This window comes from Rhinolophus ferrumequinum, chromosome 2, assembly GCF_004115265.2.
Source record: "Rhinolophus ferrumequinum isolate MPI-CBG mRhiFer1 chromosome 2, mRhiFer1_v1.p, whole genome shotgun sequence".
In the NCBI taxonomy this organism is placed as follows: domain Eukaryota; kingdom Metazoa; phylum Chordata; class Mammalia; order Chiroptera; family Rhinolophidae; genus Rhinolophus; species Rhinolophus ferrumequinum.
The window spans coordinates 27,882,383-27,906,224 of NC_046285.1; the positions used below are offsets into that span (position 1 = coordinate 27,882,383).

General features: G+C 36.0%; 1 protein-coding gene and 1 pseudogene across 1 annotated transcript; both read left to right on the top strand.

The window, feature by feature from the left end:
* Nucleotides 1-7,077: 7,077 nt before the first annotated feature.
* LOC117014570 (olfactory receptor 5H2-like) lies at nucleotides 7,078-8,041 on the top strand (annotated as a pseudogene).
* A 12,085-nt stretch (nucleotides 8,042-20,126) lies between these two features.
* LOC117014547 (olfactory receptor 5H2-like) lies at nucleotides 20,127-21,050 on the top strand. The gene has a single exon (XM_033092601.1). It carries the CDS (start codon nucleotides 20,127-20,129, stop codon nucleotides 21,048-21,050), a length of 924 nt encoding a protein of 307 aa, XP_032948492.1.
* Nucleotides 21,051-23,842: the final 2,792 nt, after the last annotated feature.

Consider the following 23,842-nt stretch of genomic DNA (forward strand, 5'->3'; position numbering starts at 1 on the left):
CTAAAAGACACAGCAATAAAAAGAACAAGTCTCAGATGTGACTCAGAGGTTGGGGCTATCAGTCAGGAAATCTAAAATGATCATGATTAATATGTTAAAGTTTCCATGTATGACCAGATGGAGAACTTCAGAGACAGGAACAGAAAATATGTTTTAAAAGTCAAGCTAAAATGCCAGATATAATTTTTTTTTAAATATGAGAAAAAAAGACTGCTAGTGAATCTGAGGAAGTTTAAAGGCCCTGCACGGCTTTTTCTGCTATTGCTGTAACCAAAACACAGGTCCTAACAAAATTTGGTCAATAATTAAGAGAGCCATCCCCAGCTTTACTTAGTTTTTATCCATTTTAAGGCCTTTAATAACTATCCTACTACTGCTACTCTTCTGTCCTTGCCTTTTTAATTTTTTAGTTAAGTTTATATCTTCTTGGTTCCAACAATTCCATGTAAGACTAATGGTCATGTGAGGGTATCAGTCAGTCACAGCAGGGCCACTACAGCCTCTTCCTTTAGGCCCCTTAAATCAGGCATCCAGAAATTTTTATTCCGCCCCCTAGGTAAGGTCAGCGGTCCTGTAACAGCCTGAAGCAACTACAGAAGCCAGATCTCCATCCTTCATCAACCTTTAAGAATAAGGTAGAATAAGATCTCTGAGGCAAAAATGAGGCAGATGAAAGGCCCGCTGTGGATGCAGGGCTGGCTACAGGATAAGAAATCTCAACCCTTCTGAAACTTATCATCAGACCCCAGGCATGACTCCAAGGCGGGATGGATGGTTGGTAGTCTGGGTGCTGGTTTAACACAGACTATGACCAGCTAAAACCAACATGGCAACAGATTTCACCTAGCAGTTACCCTAAGACTCATTATACACTCATTACAATGCATTAGCATGCTAAAAGACACCCCTCCCTGCCCCGCACACTGCCAGTGTCAGAAATGAAAAGACTATTAAACGGCACAAAATGGCCAAGGAAGCCCTTCAGAGAAATCTTTACCCTTTCCCAGAAAATCCTTAAATATTCCTCCCACATATTTGAATGTACAGCTCCTGATTACAGGGATGCTGATAATAGGTTTAAATCCCAACAGGACTGCAACTACTCTATGCAGTAGTCAACGTCTTCCTTCTCCTCTGCTTGAATAAACTGATCCTTGCGAAAAACAAAAATAAAAACCATAAGAACAAAGGTAAAAAATATCTTTGGTGAGTTCATCAGCAAATTAGATACAGTGGAAGAAAGAACATTGAACTTGAATTAGGTCAATAGATATTATCAAAATTAAGCTCAAAGAGTAAAAAGACAACATTCAGGTACTTTGAAAGAATATCAAATTATCTAATGTAAATGTAATTGGAATCTGAGAGGAAAAGAGAGTGGGGCAGATGAAAGATTTAAAAACATAAGTCCAGAATTTTTCAAAAATAATGAAAGGCATCGAACCAAAGATCCAAGAAGCACATAGAACCTGAAGCAGAATAAATACCCAAACAAACAGAAAGCAAATCACAAACAAAATAAAAATACAAAACACACTTAGGCACATTAACTGAAGTGCCTAAAAACCAAAGATAAAAAGGAAAGTCTGAAGATAGCTGGAGGGGGGGAAATGTACACAGCCAGAGATAATTGAGTGACATATTTCAAATTGTGGAGAAAAAAGCCTGCCAACTCAGAATTCTATAACCAATAAAAAATAACTTCCTTTCCTCGCCATGATGGGACACCTGACTTCAAATTTTGTCTTTTCACTCCCAGAGGATGGTGTAGGTGATGGGCAAGCAGGGCTGGAGCTGGTCTGAGTTGACGCTTTGACATGGCTGGGCTTCTGACATTCCCCTTATGTGCTACCCTTCATGTGGGACAGGAATTGCGCAGGAGTTGAGCAGCTAATGAGGTGTGGTGGTTCTGGGTGCTCTAAAGCTTTCCACAAGCGAACTTACTTCTCTGGTCAGGAAGAAGAGTGGAATGACTTGGAGCACGTTTCAAAGGAGCACGCCCAGGACTAAGCATTTTTGCTAAAAGAAGAGAAAAGCAATGGTAAGTCAAAGACACAGGCTGACCTTTGGATGCCCCATCAACATGTGGTCCTACCAGAATCTTGTCATTTCACACATTATATTAGTATCTCCTTTCTTTGGGAGAGGGAAAAAGAAAAATGCAGAGGGATCAAAGTAGCGACTTCAATTCCTTTCTCTAGAGCTATCACTTTAAATTTATTAAGTAGGAATAGCAGATTACAAAACTACATGCATATGTATAATTTCCTTATCTGCGAACATGTAGACATATAGATGTTGGTATAATATATGATAGAAAAAAATTGAAAAGACTCGTGCTAAAATATTAATAGTATCTATTTGTAGGTGATTACAGGATATTATTATTTTCTTATTGCTTATCATTATTTTCAAATCTTCCTATAATGGACAGTATTTTTGATAAACAATTAAAAGAGTGAATGGAAGGTATTGACCAAAATTCTCTCATTGACCATTGTGATTTCTCATCGCATTTCAGCTTAAAGTGGGGAGTTAGCTATAGGTCTAAAATGTGACCTATAGTTTGCATGAGAACTTTCCTTGGTATTGGTTCCTGAAGAAAATCTAGAACTTCAGCCTCATTAAAATCATGCATGATTAGTTCAGACAAAAGCATATGAATCAAAGCACGCAGAGCACCAAAATTTATACATAAACTGGAGTTTGTACAAACATGACAGAAGTGTCCCCTATGGTAGAAAACAGTGGCAAAAAGTGCAATTACAGTTGTTAAAACTTGAACTGTCTACAATGACTTCATTTTATTACTTCATTCTGTAATGCCCTGTGGGACAACATGGACTTTCCATAATGCCCAGTAGCTTTGCCCTGGAGGGAATCCTTTGGCATTATTAGGAGAATTTCAGTTCTGCATTCCTTTCTCTTCTGGCAAAAGCACACAGTTGTATAATTAGTTGACTCTTCTGTTCAAAGCAAATTAATATAAAGAATATTTTCCTGAGTTTGGCAAATGAAGTCTACAAAATGAATCAGTGTGCAAAGAATTGCTACCTATGTTATTGTCAGTCTTGTGCTACTATATATTTTTCTACTTTAGAAGGCCTAATGGATTGAAAGAATCTCCACAATTTCTCAAAAAAAAATATGTGTAAGAGAGAAATTATTTGTACAATACTCATTATTCTTTACATAGAAAAATTTAAATATTGTTTAATTTATAAATATTTTAGATTGGATTTAAAACATGTCAAAATAGCCGGGGGAAATGGGAAAAACTAGTGAATTAATTGTGTATTTTATTTTTGTGCTAAAATTTAGACATGCAAAATCTGTAAGACAAAATTGTTCCCTTTAATGTGTTTTATTATTTTGTTAACCTACCCATAATAATTTTATAAGGTAAATTTTAGTATATATATATATATATATATATATTAGGAAATATGTATAAAATGTCTCTCCACTATGTTTTACATCATTTATGAATAAATAAGTACCCACACATAAATTGAATTTGAGAGTTTTCAATTATTTAGTGATTAGGATTGCAGGAAAGAAGGAAGGCTATTTCATATAAAAACCTACTTAACAACTGGAATTATTGACATTCATTATTTATATTGTCTCTATTCAGGATCTAGTTTTGTCTCAGTGTTATTCTGCTAACACACACACACACACACATACACACACACACACATCAAACAAACAAAAAACCCCCACAACTGGTGGAGTGAAAAGTGTTCTCAAATAAAATAAGCAGAATTTCTATAGAAGATCACTTCTAGTCACTGTAATAACAAAAAGAAAGCAATTTTTAAATATGGAAAGAACTTTGGGGCAGTGCCAATATATTTATGAACAATACAAAGTTTATAAAATAAAATTTAAAATTCAAATCTTTTTTTCATATACAAATTCCTTAGGAAAATAAACTTTTAATTTTTTAAAAAAAGAAAAGAATAACTCTCAGGACTGGCAACTTTTAAGGAATTCCAGAGTTAAGAGAAACATTCACCCAAGCCTCTGAGTCTTTCCTTTTATTTCCCTTCAGCCTTTCTCAGATACTACCGTATTTTGTCATGTACATGTATAATGCCCTCCCATGTATAATGTGCATCCATGTTTTTGGCCCAAACTTTCAGGGAAAAAATAATCTTTCATTTTAATTTTTTAATTCAAATTTTTATTTGTTTATATTTAGGTACTTGTTTTTTGTATTTAAAGGAATTTTTGCATTTATTTATTATTACAGTTTTAACACATAAGCATAAATAAAAGAATTAAAAACATTTATATAGACATGGAATTAGTACTACTCATGTATAATGTGCATCCTTATTTTTCCCTCACACATTTGGGGTAAAAGTGTGCATTATGCATAGCAAAATATGGTACCTCCCTGTCTTCTTTGGCTTGTCTTTCCTATACTTACCCGTCTATGTCTGTTATTTTTCCAGTTGTTACTCACCTCCCTGTTTGCTTTTCACCAATTCATTTTACTTCCCACGTTTCCTGTTCCCTTTTTCCTCTCCATGCCATCCTATACTCTCTTCTCATTTGAAAACTTTTATTGAAATATTCTAGAAGAAAAAAAGAAAACCTACATGCGTCTAGGAGAAGTAGAAAACTGCCAACTCTTCTCCACCTTTCTGGGAGTGTTCTGTATGATTCCACCCACTTGTTTCCTGTTCACTACTTATTTTCTGGCCTCAACTCCATCATATGATGGAAATTGCTCTCACTAAAGCCACTAAAAATCTCTTGATTTTCACACTCAGTGAAATGTGGTAACTTCTTGTCCTACTAGAGCATTTATTTTGGCATTTGACATGTACTTCACTTCGTTCTTCCTGAATATCTTTTCTCTTTTAAAACTCAGCTGTCCAGTTTCCCTTCTGCTTCTTTTAGCACTCTGCTCAGTATCCTTTTCTGGTCTCTCCCAAGTCTTTCTTTGGTGTGAGCCAGGTAACAGGAAATTAGTTAATTGAATGGAAATTAGCTTTTACAGAAGTGTAAGAGAGATTGGAGGTATCAGGTGTGGGGAGGGGGGGAAGCAGGAACAAAAGAAAGCAACAGTCCCATCAACAGCCAAAATCAAGTCCCTACACTAGCTCAATGAGACCTGGGGTCAATTGTGCTGAATTTGGAATGCCAGCTCACACTGACACTGCCAGTATCGTAGATGCAGGATACATTTATTGGAGTCTTCATACTGCTCGTTTGCAACCAATATTCTTTTTTTCCCCTAAACCTTTTTCTCCCTCTCTCCATATTCTAAATGCAGGTTGGGTGGGCTTGATATGCCAAATCTGCTGTGTTTCCCCGAAAGTAAGAACTAGCCAGACAATCATCTCTAATGCGTCATTTGAAGCAAAAATTAATATAAAACCCGGTATTATATTATGTTATTTATATTATATTATATTACACCGGGTCTTACAGTAAAATTAGACCGGGTCTTATATTAATTTTTGCTCCAAAAGACGCATTAGAGCTGACTGTTTGGCTAGGTCTTATTTTCAGGGAAACACGGTAAGGCAATCCCCTCACTGTAGATGCAAGGGAGATGGGAAAGTCAGTTTCTAGATCTTTGGGCTTCTTATGTGGGTGTAACGTCTGCTGGTAACCAAGACGATGTGGCAGAAAAGGGGATCTACCTTGTTTCCCTGAAAATAAGACCCAGCCAGACCATCAGCTGTAATGCATCTTTCGGAGCAAAAATTAATATAAGACCCGGTCTTATATAATATAATATAATATAATATAATATAAGGTATAATATAATATAATATACCAGGTCTTATATAATATAATATAAGACCGGGTATAATATAATATACCAGGTATAATATAATATGGTATAATATAATATGATATAATATAATATAATATAATATAATATAATATAACATAAAAGACTGGGTCTTATATTAATTTTTGCTCCAAAAGATTAGAGCTGATGGTCTGGCTAGGTCTTATTTTCGGGGAAAAATGGTAATATATGCTATGTATCCACTTTATAACCTCTAATATAATGTCTTCAACTGTCTTTCCATGCACTTCTTCTCGTTACTTTATACACAATGGATAGGTCATCACTGAATATGCCTCAGGCATCTCCAATGACTCTTAAGACTATTTATATTAAGCTCTGGTAGACTCACACTACTACAGTAAGTACATCTCAAAAGACGCTCTCTCCGCAAACTAGCCACTTCATGCATTTGAGTTCTTCATCTCAGTTTTTTATGACCATCTGCTCAGTTAACATGTGACTCCCCTCTCCTTTACTGACTGACCATCCTCTTCATATCTAATATTTCAGCAAATCCTAGTGACTCTACATTCTGAATTCTTTTGCATCTCTCTCTCATTCTTCCTTATCATTCCCAATGTAAACTCACCCCTTGACTACACACTTGACATGAACTTGGAAAGCATTTTTTAAATGCAGATCTTAGACCTTATGCTTGACCCACTGAATCGACTTCTACAGTAATACCCCACAATCTACATTTGGCACAATTTCCCAGACAATCCTCCCGTGTAATCTGAGTATCACTTTTCTGACTAGTATTACTGACTCTGATTCCCCCACCACCACAGCCTATTTTTTACACTACCACATATTTATTTTTTATAATATCTCACAGTACCATTCCACATCTCTTAATTTTCGGTGCCTGCTTATTGCCTGAGGAATAAAGATTAAGGTCCTTTACATGGCATGCAATTCATTTTATTACCCAGGCCCTTCAAAATTCTCTTCACTTAATCCTACATCTGTGCTTCATATACAAAAGTTCCCTATCACACTCAGTAGTATCCCCATAAATATATCACACATTTAGAATGTCTTTCTTTTTTTCTAAATCTGCTCATTGCTGTACATTTTTAACCTGAAATCATTGCATTTTCTTCCCTCTGTGCAAATGCCCCAAAATCTATTCCATCTATTATAGAGGTAATAAAATTAAGAGGGAATTCCAATGTGCATGGTTTTATTTCAACCCTCATCCCACCCACCCACCCCCATATTTTATTATTATAAATAGTTAGTGATATATTTTCATTTACTCCATTTCATTTCAGGCAACACAAAGTGAGGATATGGGAAAGGAAAATGCAACACTGCTGACAGAGTTTATTCTCACAGGACTTATATATTGACCAGAGTGGCAAATCCCCCTGTTCCTGATGTTCTTGGTGATATACCTCATCACCATTGTGGGAAACCTTGGTCTAATTGCTCTCATATGGAATGACCCTCAACTTCATATCCCCATGTACTTACTCCTTGGGAGTTTGGCCTTTGCGGATGCTTGGATGTCATCCACAGTGGCTTTTAAGATGCTGGTCAGCTTCTTTGCCAAGAGCAAAATGATATCTCTCTCTGAATGCATGACACAATTTTTTTTCCTTTGGTTTCAGTGGAACCACAGAATGTCTTCTGCTGGCAACAATGGCATATGATCGCTATGTGGCTATATGCAAACCATTATTTTATCCAGTGATTATGACCAATAGACTATGCATCCAGCTGGTACTCTCATCATTTGTAGGTGGTTTTCTTCATGCCTTAATTCACATAGGATTTTTATTCAGATTAACCTTCTGTAATTCTAATATAATACATCACTTTTACTGTGACATCTTGCCATTGTTTAAGATTTCCTGTACTGACCCTTCAATTAATGTTCTGATGGTTTTTATTTTATCTGGATCAATACAAGTATTCACAATTGTGACTGTTTTTGTCTCTTATGCACTTGTTATCTTTACAATCTTAAAAAAGAAATCTCTACAGGGCATAAGGAAAGCCTTCTCCACCTGTGGAGCCCATCTCTTATCTGTGTCTTTATACTATGGCTCTCTTCTCTTCATGTACATACGTCCTGGAACTGCAGGTGACCAAGATATGACGTATTCTCTCTTTTACACTGTCATCATTCCTTTGTTAAATCCAATTATCTACAGCCTGAGAAATAAGAAAGTTACAGATTCACTGGCAAAAATGTTGAGGAGAAATGTTTAGATCTCATACTAATATATGTTCTCTTTTTATTAAAACAGTCAAAGTATTGTGCAGATTAGATATAGCTCTGATTTGGTTCGTGTTCCAAGATTTTTGCAGTTATAATTGCTCTAGCATTGTAATGACTTAAAGTGGAAGTACCTAATAAACTCCTCAATATATGTGCCTATGTTATTCAAAAACACAGAAAACATTTTAGACTAAACGAATTTAGTCATAAAAAATAATTAAAGTAATTAAAGAGGAAAACAAAGTATTTTAGATACATATATGTTCTCACTGTGGCTTCATAAATGCATTAAGCAATAAAAGAGTGTGGTTTCTCTGAACAGGACTTATTTGATATCTCTGATAGTAATACAGCAATGCAGCCAAAAGACTCATATCACATTTAATCCAGTGGAGGCAAGTTTATGTTTGAGTGAACAGAGGCAAATCCCAGACATTCTGCTAATCATTAAATGGTCTTTCTTTCCAATGTATTTGGGACATGGCGAATTTCATTTCTTGTAGGGATTCAACTCATATATCACACAGAGAAATAAACAATAATGGGAATCAATGCAGGAAAAAATGAGAATAGAGTTAAGGCAGTAAAGGTGGGGCCAAATGATAAGAGGACGCTCTTAGCCTGGTGAGCTTCCACAAGAAACAAGGAGAGGGAAGTTGTCTCTCGCTATCTATGAGTATGGTGCCAGGAAAGGCCCTTCCCAGCTGTTTGCACTTTGTAGGATAACATGAAGTGCTTTACTAATTCAGAAAGCTAAGAGATGAGATTGAAGTATTTAATTGGAATGGGCATAGAGCGGATAAAGAAGTGGTAGAATAGGAAAGAAATTGTTTCAATCTTCCTAGAATTAAGAAAGAGGATATTAGTAAGATAAAGCAATAAGTAATACAGTAATATAGAAAGATTATTGGAAAATATTGTTGAAAATGACAGGCTTCAAATGCATGTGACCAAAGTTTGAATAATGTTAAGATGATATAATGTCATAGTGGCTAGTGAGTATCGGGGAAAGACATAAAATTAGCAATATTTTGGATGGTTAGTGCCCCCAAAGTCCTTAAATGTTAGTTTTTGTCACACTGCATAGTCTGAGTATAATGAATGATCTGTGTTCATGTCCATACCTGCCCTTCCTCTCTCACCAGTGATTCCATACACGTTCCTACTGATACCACTGTGGCCCTCAGCCTCATAACTAACAGCCTCTCTGATGTGCAAAACTCTAGCTCCTTATCTCCTACATCTTGCTGGTACTCTCTTACTGCCCAAACATTGCTGTCAGATTCTTCTTCACAAATAGAACTTTATTTAAACCATACCCCTCTTTGACAACTTTTAATGGATCGCCATTGCTAACAGATGATATGCATATACGGCATATGCATCTAGACCTGTGTATACCAGGTTTCCTGAAAATAAGACCTAGCCAGACAACCAACTCTAATGCGTCTTTTGGGGCAAAAATTAACATAAGACCCAGTCTTATTTTACTATAATATAAGACTGGGTCTTATAATATAATAATATAATATAGTATAATATAATATAATACAATATAATATAATATGATATAATATAAAATATAATACCAGGCCTTATATTAATTTCTGCTCCAAAAGACACATTAGAGCTGATTGTCTCGCTAGGTCTTATTTTCGGGAAAACACGGTACATGTATATACAGAGGGTGCCAAAAAATATATACACATTTTGAGAAAGGATAAAACTGTATTAAAATTGTAATACTCAATACATACTGATAACAAAAGATGAATACAAGTCACGTTTGACGTCTGCAATTAAAAGAGGTACTCAAAATGATTACCATCAGGGTAATATTAATACAGTTTTTTCCTTTCTTAAAATGTGTATACATTTTTTGGCACCCTCTGTATATATGCATTTTTATGTTTATTTGTTTATGTGTAAATCAGATAACATTACATATAAACATATACATGTATGAACACATACATATCTATATAAAAATGTAAGTTTTATATATCATATATATTAAAATACCTATATAAATACATATAATTATATATCGTTATATATAATTATATTATAACACATATATATTATAAATATATATATATATATATGCTTCATCCCACATTTGCTTCCTGAAATTATTTGAAGTCCTTTCCAATAAAACCTTGGTTGGACTCAAACTCCTCCTCTACAATTCTTCTAATTGACCCTGTGTTATATATAATATGAGTTACTGGAAGTCTTCTGGACATACTATCTTCTCAGATACATGCTTCCATTAATACACCAAAAGCCCCCACCCCACGATAAAATGCCTCCATCTTCTTTTACAATTTAAATGCTATCCTTTCTTCAAGACCTATCTCAATTGTTATAGTTTCCATGATGCGTTTCCAGATTACTTTGAAGAGGATAAGTATGCTCCCTCATCTGAAATATTCAGTAGTTTATTCTTTTAAGACACAAGTGGCTTTATATAATACCTATTTTTTCAGGCTTTTTTAGATTATAATTTGGAAGTCTTCGTACTCTTTTTGTCTTTTGCAGTGCTTAACACAGTACTTTACACACATGAGATCCTAAATGAATATTTGGGAAATGTTTGTAAAATTGTACAAGTATATAGAATACAGTACGAGCACCTTATTACTTTTCAATCTTATAATGAGCTCCAGAAGATTACTGGGCCTGAGATGGCCGCTGCATGTCAACTAGCCTTCATAAGTTTCTTAATGACAATTGTAAATACCATACACTTAAAGTGAATTATTCTTGCTCTTTTTATCCCTAGAATTGGCTCTAAGGGTAGACTATGATAAAATGTCAGGTAGAAGCTGTTCAATTAGACATTTGTCCTAAAGGATACAAAACATAGTAAGTATTGAAAACAAATATTGTTAATCTGTATTTCTGAAAACATATTTCACAAGATTAGATAGGTTCTGCCTTCTTTTTGTTTCCCTGAGGGGTTTCCACTATTCCCAGGAAAGGGAGTGAATACATCACTGTCCAGACACTTTTATTATTTCTCACTGGAGAATCCATGGGATTGCACAGATCTGTATTTGTTGATATTTATCGCTATGTCACATTCCCATTGTTCTTATTTACTTGGGAACCAGGACTCTCAGTAGTGATAGGCAATCGAAACCCAGTGGCAAAGTTATCAGCAAACTGAAGGCCTGAGAACCAAGAGGGCCTAGGGCAAGAGAAGATCAATGCCACAGATTAACGAGTCAGGCCGAGAGTGAATTCAGCCTTCCTCTGCCATTTTGTTCCATTCAGGTTCTCAATGAATTAGATGAGGCCCACAAGCATTAGGGAAGACCAACTGCTTTACTCAGTCCACTAATTTAATACTAATCTGTTCCAGAAACACCAATGTCTTCTCACACACAACCAGAAATAATATTTAACCAGATATCTAGACATCCATGGCCAAGTCAAGACATAAAATGAACCACCACAAGTCCATCTGTTGTCTGCTTGGTACCCATACACAATTCCTTAAACCAAATAAAGACAATAGCAAGGTCATAATTCCACCTAACCTGATACAATTATGCCGTGTAAAACTGAAAATGCTCTAACCTCTTCCCCAGAAAAGAAGGCAAAATCCTTGAGTGATATTTACTCTGCTCCTAGATTTCTGGTCACTTAAATATTATAAGGTCAGATTAACAATACTCAATTACTACGATATAAAGTCAACATTTATGTTACATGATAAGGAATAAGAGTGGAAAGAAAACAAAGGTCTTTGCTATGTATCTATGTATGCATACTTAAATATACAAATATGTAAGTGTGTGTATACACACACACATACAAATGTATTCTTACCAAACTAAGCAATAAATATTCATGGCAATTACACTCCTCATTTTGGTAGCTAGTCATGTGGTCATAGCTGGTATGTATAATTACCTTCTTCCACTACCCAGTCCCTAATCCGTTTGCCATCAGCAAGCACCTCAAATGGTCAATTGTCTTTACCTGGTCTTTTTTTTTTTTCTACCTTCATTCCTGAGGAGTCTGGGCCATTAGAAGTCCTGCTTGGATTGATGTGTTGGAGTTTTCCATTGACCTAATTACAGGGAAGGGTACTAAGAGACACCTAAGTAATGTGAATGTCAGATATACTTGTCCTTATCTCCTTTGTGTAGTAGTGGTCTAATTCTCCTTGTAGTTAGGATAAATCACACCAACCAGCACAATACAGTAGTCTCCTTTTATCCGCAGTTTTGCTTTCCAAGGTTTCATTTACGCACAGTCAACTGTGGTCCAAAAATATTACATGAAAAATTGCAGAAATAAATAATTCATAAGTTTTAAATTGTGAGCTATTCAGAGTGATAACATCTCCTATGGATGTGAATCATCCCTTTGTCCAGTGTATGCATGCTGTATATACTATCTGCCCATTAGTCACCTAGTAGCCATGTAGGTTATCAGATTGACTGCTGTGGCATTACAGTGCTTATGTTCAAGTAGCCCTTAGTTTACCTAATGGCCCCAAAGCACAAGAGTAGTAGTGAGACTGTCAATTCAGATACACCAAAGAGAAGCCTTAAAATACTTCCTTTAAGTGGAAAGGTTTATATGCACAAGAGAAAACTTAGTACAATATATTTAGGGTTTGGTACTGACCATGGTTTCAGGCACCCACTGCAGGTCTTGGACGTTATCCCCCATGGATAAAGGGGGATTACTGTAACTTCCTTCTTTGCATGATGAATCAGAGGAATAAGGAACACAACGTGGCCCAAAGGCAGTCTTAACTTCCTGCTCTATGGAATCATTGTCATGTGTGTTGGTGAAAACATACCTTCCTTTGGCTCTAAGACCTCTAGACCAGCAGAACATAAAGGCACAGGAACAGGAAGCAATAAATATACTAGTAAGTCATTAAGGGTAATCGTGAGTGGTGCCACTCGCATTTTTACCACTTGATTCCTAGACCTGTGAAATCCTATTTATGGGGTTAACAGTATTATATATTGGATGCTGATTCAGAAAACACACAACCTTCTGGAGAATCTTGTGTAGCCCTGCATAGTAATGTCATCTAGGTGGTTCTGTGACTGAGTTTCAAAAGGGCATTCTACCACTCTATCAAACATCCTGTACCAGGATGGTTGGGAAAATGGTAAGACAAGTCAATTCTATAATCATGGGACCAGTGCTGCACTTCATTTACTGTGAAGTGAGTTCCTTGATGAGAAGCAGTGCTGTTTGGAATACCATTACAGTGGATAAGGAATTCTATCAGCCCGTGGATAGAGTTTTGTCAGAAGCATTGCTTGCAGAATTACTTATCTATATCCAGAGTAAGTGTCTATTCTAATAAGAGCAAAACACTGCCCCTTCCATTACATTGGAATCTAATATAATCTACCTGCCACCAGGGAGCTGACTGGTCACCCCAGTGAATGGTGCCATGTTGAAGGCTCAGTATTCCTCTCTGTTGCTAGCAGATTGGACACTAATCAACGGTCATTGCCAAGCTGACCGTGGTAAGCGACGTCCACGTTGCTGAGCCCATGGAGAACTTCCATTCCTGCCACCATAATCTCTTTTTCCATGAGCGTATTTGGTAATAACGGGGGTGGCTGGAGAAAGAGGTTGATTGGTGTCCATAGAAATAGGTCATCCTATCCACTTGATTATCAAAATCCTGCACTGCTAAGATCATCCTTTGGTGAGCATTTACATGGGGCACAAATATCTTCATTTTGGGGGCATATTTAGAGAAATATCCACATATCTCTCCGACAATTTTTCTTGTCATCAATTTTCCAGTCATATTTCTTTAAAGTCTCTAATCATCCAGCCAAACCATTCATCAAAGCCCACAAACTGTTATATAATCATATATTTTTCTTTCTATGCAAGTGAATCATATATTTTTCTTTCTATGCAAGTGAACGACCAGGTCCACTGTTCAAAGTTCTGCCCACTGGGAGGAGTTTCCTTCACCACTGTCCTTCAGGGATGTCCCAGAGAGTGGCAGTATGCAGCAGTAGTTGCCCACTTTCAGATGGTGTCTGCATATTATGTAGAACCATCAGTTAAACCACAGTCCGGTCATCTCTTCTGGCTACTGATTCCAGAGACTCCAATGAGACCACAAGTGCAGGCTGGGATTGAGAAGCCAGTGTAGTAGATGTGGGGACAGTGGGCATTTGGGCCACTTCTTTATGGAACTTTCTGGGGCCATTAGGGCCTATTCAAGCTAGGTCATGTACTTACTCCTTCCATTTGATGATGTTGTATCTGTGCACTCACAACTTTATGGTCTGGTGGATCATATAACACTTAGTTCATGCAAGGCAGCTCTGGTGACAAGGGAAGTTGGTGGCCCATGGTGAAGCATTCAGGCTCTTCAGTAGCAGAGGCCAACAGATTTCTCAAATGGAGAGTAGTTAACTGCAATGGATGGCAAGGCTTTGCTCCAAACCTAAGATTCTGCACTGTGATCACCTATAGAGGCCTGACAAGGGCTCCAAACAGCATCCCTATCTGCCATTACCACTTGAAGCTCTATTGTTTCTGCGGGATCATATGACTTAAATGGCAGAGCAGCTAATGCTGCAACCTAGACTTGTAACACCTTCTCTTATTCTGAGCTGCACTCAGAACCAACAGTTTATCTGGTTACCCAGCAAATGGGTTGGAATAATACACCCAAAAGGGGACAATGTTGCCTCCAAAATCTGTAGAGGCCCACTAGGTGTTTACCTCTTTTTTGGTGCAGGAGGGGCTAGATGCAACAACTTATCCTTCACCTTAGAAGAGATATCTCCACATGACCCCCACAATTGGACCCCTAGAAATTTCACTGAGGTAAATGGACCCGGAATTTTTGTTGAATTTTTTTCTCACCTTTTGGCATGTAAACATCAACCAGTAAATCTACAGTAGTTGGTACTTCTTGCTCACTAGGACCAATCACTATAATGGATCGGTACAATATCTTATAGGACGGAAAGATCATGGCCTTGTGAAAACATTGGCGAATCCTGTATCTGATAAAAGCCTTGTATCCAGGGTTTATAAGAATTCTCAAACTCACTAATAAGAAAATATATAACTCAAGTAAAAAATAGGCAAAAGATTTCGACAGACACACAAGGTATACAGATATCAAATAAAGACAAAGATATGCTCAATATAATTTGTCATTTAGGAAATGCAAATGAAGACTACAATGAGATAGTATGACCCACTTAGTAAAATGACTAAAACTGACTACTCATACTGGAGCAACAATGCAGACCTTTGTAACATAGATAGGCAATAAAAAGAGTTAGCAGATAATTGCACAAAATTAAAGGGAGCAGTACGTTTAAGTGAAGTCTGTGTTATGCTGAAGCTATCAATACACAAATTGCTTACTCCACCCTCCTGATTAGTTTTCACAGTGACTTGTTTTTATCTGTTATCTCTTTCTCTCTCTCTCTCTCTCTCTCTCTCTCTCTCTCTCTCTCTCTTTTGGCTTTTATTAGCAAAATTCTAAGGACACAGGATAATTGCTCAGTGAGTCTACCAAAATATATTCCGTTTGCTTTCCCCCTAGCTGCCAATCAAGTTGCAGGTGGAGGTTAACATGATTTCTACTCTTCAGATATCAAATCAAAATGTTACTATTTTCACATTATATGATTTTCACATAGATAATGTCAGTATTTTTCTGAATGAACATTCATTGTCAACTTCTCTGTTAATACTTAAAAGAAAATATAAACACTTCACCATCATTTTCAAATCCTTCAATCGTTTTCCTTTAAATTGGGGTTAAAGAACAAAGTCTCTGACCTAGCCTCTGGACCCCCTGTGATCCCACCCATGCTGGCCTCCCTTGCTCCATCTAGCTCCCCTTTGCTTCTCTCTTTGCATTTTTTGTTTGTTTGTTTGGTTGTTTGTTTGTTTCTCCAATGATATAGCTCTCTGATCATCTGGATTCTCCAATGATGAAAAGCCCTAAGGGTGGCTAACGTCCAGAGACATCACCTTGTTAGAAATAAAGATACTTGGGGCCCCTCCCCTGACCTTTTGAAACAATCTGTATTTCAAGAAAATCTCCAAGAGATTCACAGGCATTAAAGTTTGAGATACACTGATCTAGGCCACTTCCCACTGTGGTCCTTTGTCTTGGTTACCATTTGCTTCTTCCACTGACATTTGCCTAGTAAGATTTTTCATCAGCTTAGAATGGCCAGTGAGAAATAGGTCTGGAATGTGAGCTGCAATTTGCCTGAGGTGGCCAACTTCGAGTTGTCTTCTGAAGGGAAGCTAGAACTTTGGCCTCATTAAAATCATGTATGATTAACTCAGACAAGACCATACTCATCAAAGCACTCAGAGTATCACAATTTTTTAGGTAAATTCAAGTTTGCGTAAACATGTCAGAAATGTTATCTGTGGTAGATAAACAGAGGCATGAAGTGAAATTTCAACTGTTCATTTCAACTGGAACTGTCTACGACTTGATGCCTATAATTTCAGAGCCCCTCTCCTGTGGGACAACGTGGACTTTTATACATGTTCAAATCTACAATACCCAGAAGAACAGCTTAGTTTGTCCTAAAGGGAATCCTTGAGTGCTATTAGGGGAATTTTAGTTCTGTACTCCTTTGTCTTCTGGCAATAGCACACAGTTGTATAATTGGCTGACTCCTGTGTTTAAATCAAATATATATATACAACATTTTCCTGAGCTTGGGAAATGAAGACTCCAAAATGCATCAGTGTGCAAAGAGGTGCTACCTACGTTATTGTTAGTCTAGTGCTATTGTATTGTTTTCTACTTTAGAAAGCCTAACACTTTGAAAGGATCTCCACAATTTCTTACAAGATATGGGTAAGAGAGAAATGAATTCTATAATTCATTATTCTTTATATAAAAAGTTAAAACTGTGTAAGATGTAATATTTTAGATTCAGTTCACAAGATGCCAAATAAATCAGATGAAAGACGTAAAGCAATTAGTGATTTATTTCTATATCTTATTTTTGTAAATAAATCTGAATAAGAAAAATACTGTAAGATTTAATTGTTCCCTTTAAAAATGATTTATCTTTTCGACCTAACTAGAATGACTTTATAAGATAAGTTTTGGTAAACTAGAATGTTAAACAATTTAAACTGGGTTTAAATATCAGGTCATAATGTTTCTTACGTAAGAAATCTTTCTGGTTATTCTGATTAAAAGATCCCTTCTATTATAATCACATTCTCTGATTAAATTTTTAAGGTAGGTCACTTATGTATTAACTCCTCTATCATTTCACCCACTTCTGACAATAACTTCATTGAGTATTTTATATACATATAGCAGAAAATGTTCCTGCACTGCTCCTTCCAGCTTCATGACTTAATAAGTACCCACACACAAATCGAACTTGAGAATTTTCAATTACTGATTTGGGATTACATGGCAGGAAGCTCATTCCAAATAAAAATAAATTTATCCACCATAATTATTGGCACTGGTTATTTATATTGCCAGAAATAGGTTCCAATCTTTGGATCAATTTTCTTCTACTAAAAAAACTGGTGGAGAAGTGCTCTGAAGTAAAACCAGCAGGACTTGTAAGGAGAAAGATTAAGCAACTATTAAAATTGGAAAGAACTTTCAGGCAGTGCTAGTATAATTAAGAACAATGCAAATTTTGTAAAGTAAAATTTAAAGTAAAAAAATCTCTCTTTCATACACAAATTTCATAGGAAAATAATTTGAAATTTTGAATAAAAAAGAGAGAAAGGATTCACAGTGTTGACAACTTTAAATGAAAACCAAGGTTAACACAAACATTTATCTGCAACCTGTGAGCCTTCCTCTTCATTTCCTCTTCAGCCTTTCTCTGACATTTCCTCTGTCTCTCTCCTACCTTTTCCCACCCTTATTTATCCATGTCTCTGCTAGTCTCTTCCTCTCCCTTTTTTTTTCATCCACCCAAATTTCCCCTTTCCACTTTTCCTGTCCCCTTTCTCTTCTTGATGTCTTCTTTTCCTCTCTTCTCTTTGGAAAACTTTTATTAAAATGCTGTACAGGAAAAAATGTTTACTTTTGCCTACAGGCAGGAGACAAATGTCAACTGTTCTCCACATTATGTGGAGTATTCAGATACTTTCCCCTCATGCTGTGTACCCTGTGTACCATGTTTCCCATTCATTTCTCATTATTCTCTGGCCTCAACTCTATCATGTAATGGAAACTGCTTTCACTAAATACACTCAAAATCTCTTATTTCCCACTCTAAATGACTTCTGGTCACTCCTTGTTTTACCACAGCGTTCATGTTAGTAATCACTGCTGTACTTCATTATGATCTTGAGAATCTTATCTTTATGTTCACAACACTCAGCTCTCCATGTACCCTTCTGCTTCTCTGATCACTTTGTTCAGTATCGTTTTCTGGTTTCTTCCTTATCTCTCTTTGGTTGGAGTCAGAGCACTTGGTTGCAACAGGAAATCAGATAGTTGAATGGAAACTGGCTCAAACTTAGAAATTCCAGGAAATTGGAAGAATCAGCTGTAAATTGAGGAGGAACAGAAGGAAGCAATACAGCCAGTAAACAGCCCAATGGGAGTTGCTGTCACTGTTGCTGAACTTGGGAACCCACAGCTCACAGTGACAATGCCATTAGTGTGGATGCAGGATGCATTTGCTGGGGTCTTGACAGTGCTGCCTTGGCTGACTTTGAAACCCCAAATTCTCTTTTTCCCCTGTCCCTTTGGCTCTCCCTCCCCATATTCCAAATCCAGTGTGGGTGAGTTTGACTGCTGAAACCTAGAGCAAGTCCTCTCACTCTAGGTGCAAGGGGCATCGGAAAGTGAGTTTCTGGCTCATTTGGCTTCTAGAGTGAGTGGTTGCCTTGGCCTGACACCAAGACTCATGTGGTAAAAAAGGGGATCTGTTGTTAGCAATCTCAAAAAAATGTGTTTCCACCTATAACCTCTTTAATATAACTTACTCAACTTTCTTTCCATACTTTTCTTCCTTTCACCTTAGGCACACTCTCCAATGGATGGGTCATTCCTAAGTATGCCTTCAGCTATCCAATGACTCCTCGTCATTGTTTCTAGTAAGGTTCAGTAGACTCATACTACTAAGCGTATCTCACCTGGATGTTCAGCGGATGATCTCCTCACAAACTATCCGAGGCATCTGAGCTTTCAAGTTGCATTTTTGATGACCATCTACATATAAGTGTCTCCTCTCTCCTTTACTGACTAACCACTTCACATCTAATATGTCACCGAATCTAATAAGTCTACATTCTGATTAATTTTGATCTGTTTTTTTGTCTTCCTCATTACTCCCAATATCACATCATATATGGACTAAGAACTTCACGTGCATTTCAATCAACCAGGGGGCATTTTTTAAATGCAGATTATTAGATTTCACTCTTGACCCACTGAATCAATATCTACGGTAATACCTCACAATCTATATTTTGTACCAATATTTTCCCAGACTATATAATCTATAATCTGGTTGGGGAACTACTGGACAATAGTAGCAGCTTCCTGATCAGTCCCTGACTTTAGTTCCCCACCCCACACCTCGCAGCATATTTTCTCCACTACCAAATACTTAATTAAAAATATTTTTCATTGTAATTTTTAAAATATCTTTCCATGTCACTCCCTGTTATAACAGTTTTCAGTACATGCCTATTGACTGAGGAATGAAGTTCAAAATCCTTCCCATGGCATTCATTTATAACAATTCAAACTTCTTTTCCCTAGACATTCATCCATGTCCCAGACACCCAGTTTCTCTACACACTCAAGAACACCGGTAAATTCAGCTCATGTTTAGAATGTCGTTTTTCTTTCTAAATTTGTTAATTCCTGCACAATTTTAGAATTGGAATAATTGCATTTTCCATTATGTCAATTCACCAAATTAATTTCCATGTTTTATAGTAATAGTAATTAAATGAAGGGCATTCTGATTCTGTATGGTGTTACTTCAACTACTTTTTCCCAGTTTTCTTTTTATACAATCTTAGTGAACGTTCTTTTTACATTTACAACATTTCATTCAGGGGCCATCCAGTAATGACATGGGTACTGAAAATGGAACACTTTTGACAGAGTTTATTCTCACAGGACTTATATATCGACCAGAGTGGCAAATCCCCCTGTTCCTGATGTTCTTGGTGATATACCTCATCACCATTGTGGGAAACCTTGGTCTAATTGCTCTCATATGGAATGACCCTCAACTTCATATCCCCATGTACTTATTCCTTGGGAGTTTGGCCTTTGTGGATGCTTGGATGTCATCCACAGTGGCTTCTAAGATGCTGGTCAGCTTCTTTGCCAAGAGCAAAATGATACCTCTCTCGGAATGCATGACACAATTTTTTTCCTTTGGTTTCAGTGGAACCACAGAATGTTTTCTGCTGGCAACAATGGCATTTGATCGCTATGTGGCTATATGCAAACCATTATTTTATCCAGTGATTATGACCAATAGACTATGCATCCAGCTGGTACTCTCATCATTTGTAGGTGGTTTTCTTCATGCCTTAATTCACATAGGATTTTTATTCAGATTAACCTTCTGTAATTCTAATATAATACATCACTTTTACTGTGACATCCTGCCATTGTTTAAGATTTCCTGTACTGACCCTTCAATTAATGTTCTGATGGTTTTTATTTTATCTGGATCAATACAAGTATTCACAATTGTGACTGTTCTTGTCTCTTATGCACTTGTTATCTTTACAATCTTAAAAAAGAAATCTCTACAGGGCATAAGAAAAGCCTTCTCCACCTGTGGAGCCCATCTCTTATCTGTGTCTTTATACTATGGCTCTCTTCTCTTCATGTACATACGTCCTGGATCTGCAGGTGACCAAGATATGACGTATTCTCTCTTTTACACTGTCATCATTCCTTTGTTAAATCCAATTATCTACAGCCTGAGAAATAAGAAAGTTACAGATTCACTGGCAAAAATGTTGAGGAGAAATGTTTAGATCTCATACTAGTATATGTTCTCTTTTTATTAAAACAGTCAAACTATTGTGCAGATTAGATATAGCTCTGATTTGGTTCGTGTTCCTAGATTTTTGCAGTTATAATTGCTCTAGCATTGTAATGACTTAAAGTGGAAGTACCTAATAAACTCCTCAATATATGTGCCTATGTTATTCAGAAACACAGAAAACATTTTAGACTAAACGAATTTAGTCATAATAAAATAATTAATTAAAGTAATTAAAGAGGAAAACAAAGTATTTTAGATACATATATGTTCTCACTGTGGCTTCATAAATGCATTAAGCAATAAAAGAGTGTGGTTTCTCTGAACAGGACTTATTTGATATCTCTGATAGTAATACAGCTGTGCAGCCTAAAGACTCATATCACATTTAATCCAGTGGAGGCAAGTTTATGTTTGAGTGAACAGAGGCAAATCCCAGACATTCTGCTAATCATTAAATGGTCTTTCATTCCAATGTATTTGGGACATGGCGAATTTCATTTCTTGTAGGGATTCAACTCATATATCACACAGAGAAATAAACAATAATGGGAATCAATGCAGGAAAAAATGAGAATAGAGTTAAGGCAGTAAAGGTGGGGCCAAATGATAAGAGGACGCTCTTAGCCTGGTGAGCTTCCACAAGAAACAAGGAGAGGGAAGTTGTCTCTCGCTATCTATGAGTATGATGCCAGGAAAGGCCCTTCCCAGCTGTTTGCACTTTGTGGGATAACATGAAATGCTTTACCAATTCAGAAAGCTAAGAGATGAGATTGAAGAATTTAATTGGAATGGGCATAGAGTGGATAAAGAAGTGGTAGAATAGGAAAGAAATTGTTTCAATCTTCCTAGAATTAAGAAAGAGGAAATTAGTAAGATAAAGCAATAGGTAATACAGTAATATAGAAAGATTATTGGAAAATATTGTTGAAAATGACAGGCTTCAAACGCATGTAACCAAAGTTCGAATAATGTTAAGATGATATAATGTCATAGTGGCTAGTGAGTATCGAGGAAAGACATAAAATTAGCAATATTTTGGATGGTATGTGCCCCCAAAGTCCTTAAATGTTAGTTTTTGTCACACTGCATAGTCTGAGTATAATGAATGATCTGTGTTCATGTCCATACCTGCCCTTCCTCTCTCACCAGTGATTCCATACACGTTCCTACTGATACCACTGTGGCCCTCAGCCTCATAACTAACAGCCTCTCTGATGTGCAAAACTCTAGCTCCTAATCTCCTACATCTTGCTGGTACTCTCTTACTGCCCAAACATTGCTGTCAGATTCTTCTTCACAAATAGAACTCTATTTAAACCATATCCCTCTTTGACAACTTTTAATGGATCGCCATTGCTAACAGATGATATGCATATATGGCATATGCATCTAGACCTGTGTATACCAGGTTTCCCGAAAATAAGACCTAGCCAGACAACCAACTCTAATGCGTCTTTTGGGGCAAAAATTAACATAAGACCCAGTCTTATTTTACTATAATATAAGACTGGGTCTTATAATATAATAATATAATATAGTATAATATAATATAATACAATATAATATAATATGATATAATATAAAATATAATACCAGGCCTTATATTAATTTCTGCTCCAAAAGACACATTAGAGCTGATTGTCTCGCTAGGTCTTATTTTCGGGAAAACACGGTACATGTATATACAGAGGGTGCCAAAAAATATATACACATTTTGAGAAAGGAAAAAACTGTATTAAAATTGTAATACTCAATACATACTGATAACAAAAGATGAATACAAGTCACGTTTGACGTCTGCAATTACAAGAGGTACTCAAAATGATTACCATCAGGGTAATTTTAATACAGTTTTTTCCTTTCTTAAAATGTGTATACATTTTTTGGCACCCTCTGCATATATGCATTTTTATGTTTATTTGTTATGTGTAAATCAGATAACATTATATATAAACATATACATGTATGAACACATACATATCTATTTAAAAAGGTAAAAATTATATATAATATATATTAAAATACCTATATAACTATATATATAATTATATTATAATATATATAAATATATATATAAATATATATAAATATATATATAAATATAAATATATAAAATATATAAAATATATAAAAAACATAAATATAAATATATATAATTATAATATATATTTAATATATATATATTTAATATATTATATATATAATATATATATAGTTATATATAATTATATTATAACACATATATATTACAAAAATATATATATATGCTTCATCCCACATTTGCTTCCTGAAATTATTTGAAGTCCTTTCCAATAAAACCTTGGTTAGACTCAAACTCCTCCTCTACAATTCTTCTAATTGACCCTGTGTTATATACAATATGAGTTACTGGAAGTCTTCTGGACATACTATCTTCTCAGATACATGCTTCCATTAATACACCAAAAGCCCCCACCCATGATAAAATGCCTCCGTCTTCTTTTACAATTTAAATGCTATCCTTTCTTCACGACCTATCTCAATTGTTATAGTTTCCATGATGCGTTTCCAGATTACTTTGAAGAGGATAAGTATGCTCCCTCATCTGAAATATTCAGTAGTTTATTCTTTTAAGACACAAGTGGCTTTATATAATACCTATTTTTTCAGGCTTTTTTAGATTATAATTTGGAAGTCTTCGTATTCTTTTTGTCTTTTGCAGTGCTTAACACAGTAGTTTACACACATGAGATCCTAAATGAATATTTGGGAAATGTTTGTAAAATTGTACAAGTATATAGA

What these genes read in the sequence shown, in the direction of transcription:
- LOC117014547 (XM_033092601.1), top strand. Translation starts at nt 20,127, where the DNA reads ATGGGTACTGAAAATGGAACACTTTTGACAGAGTTTATTCTCACAGGA.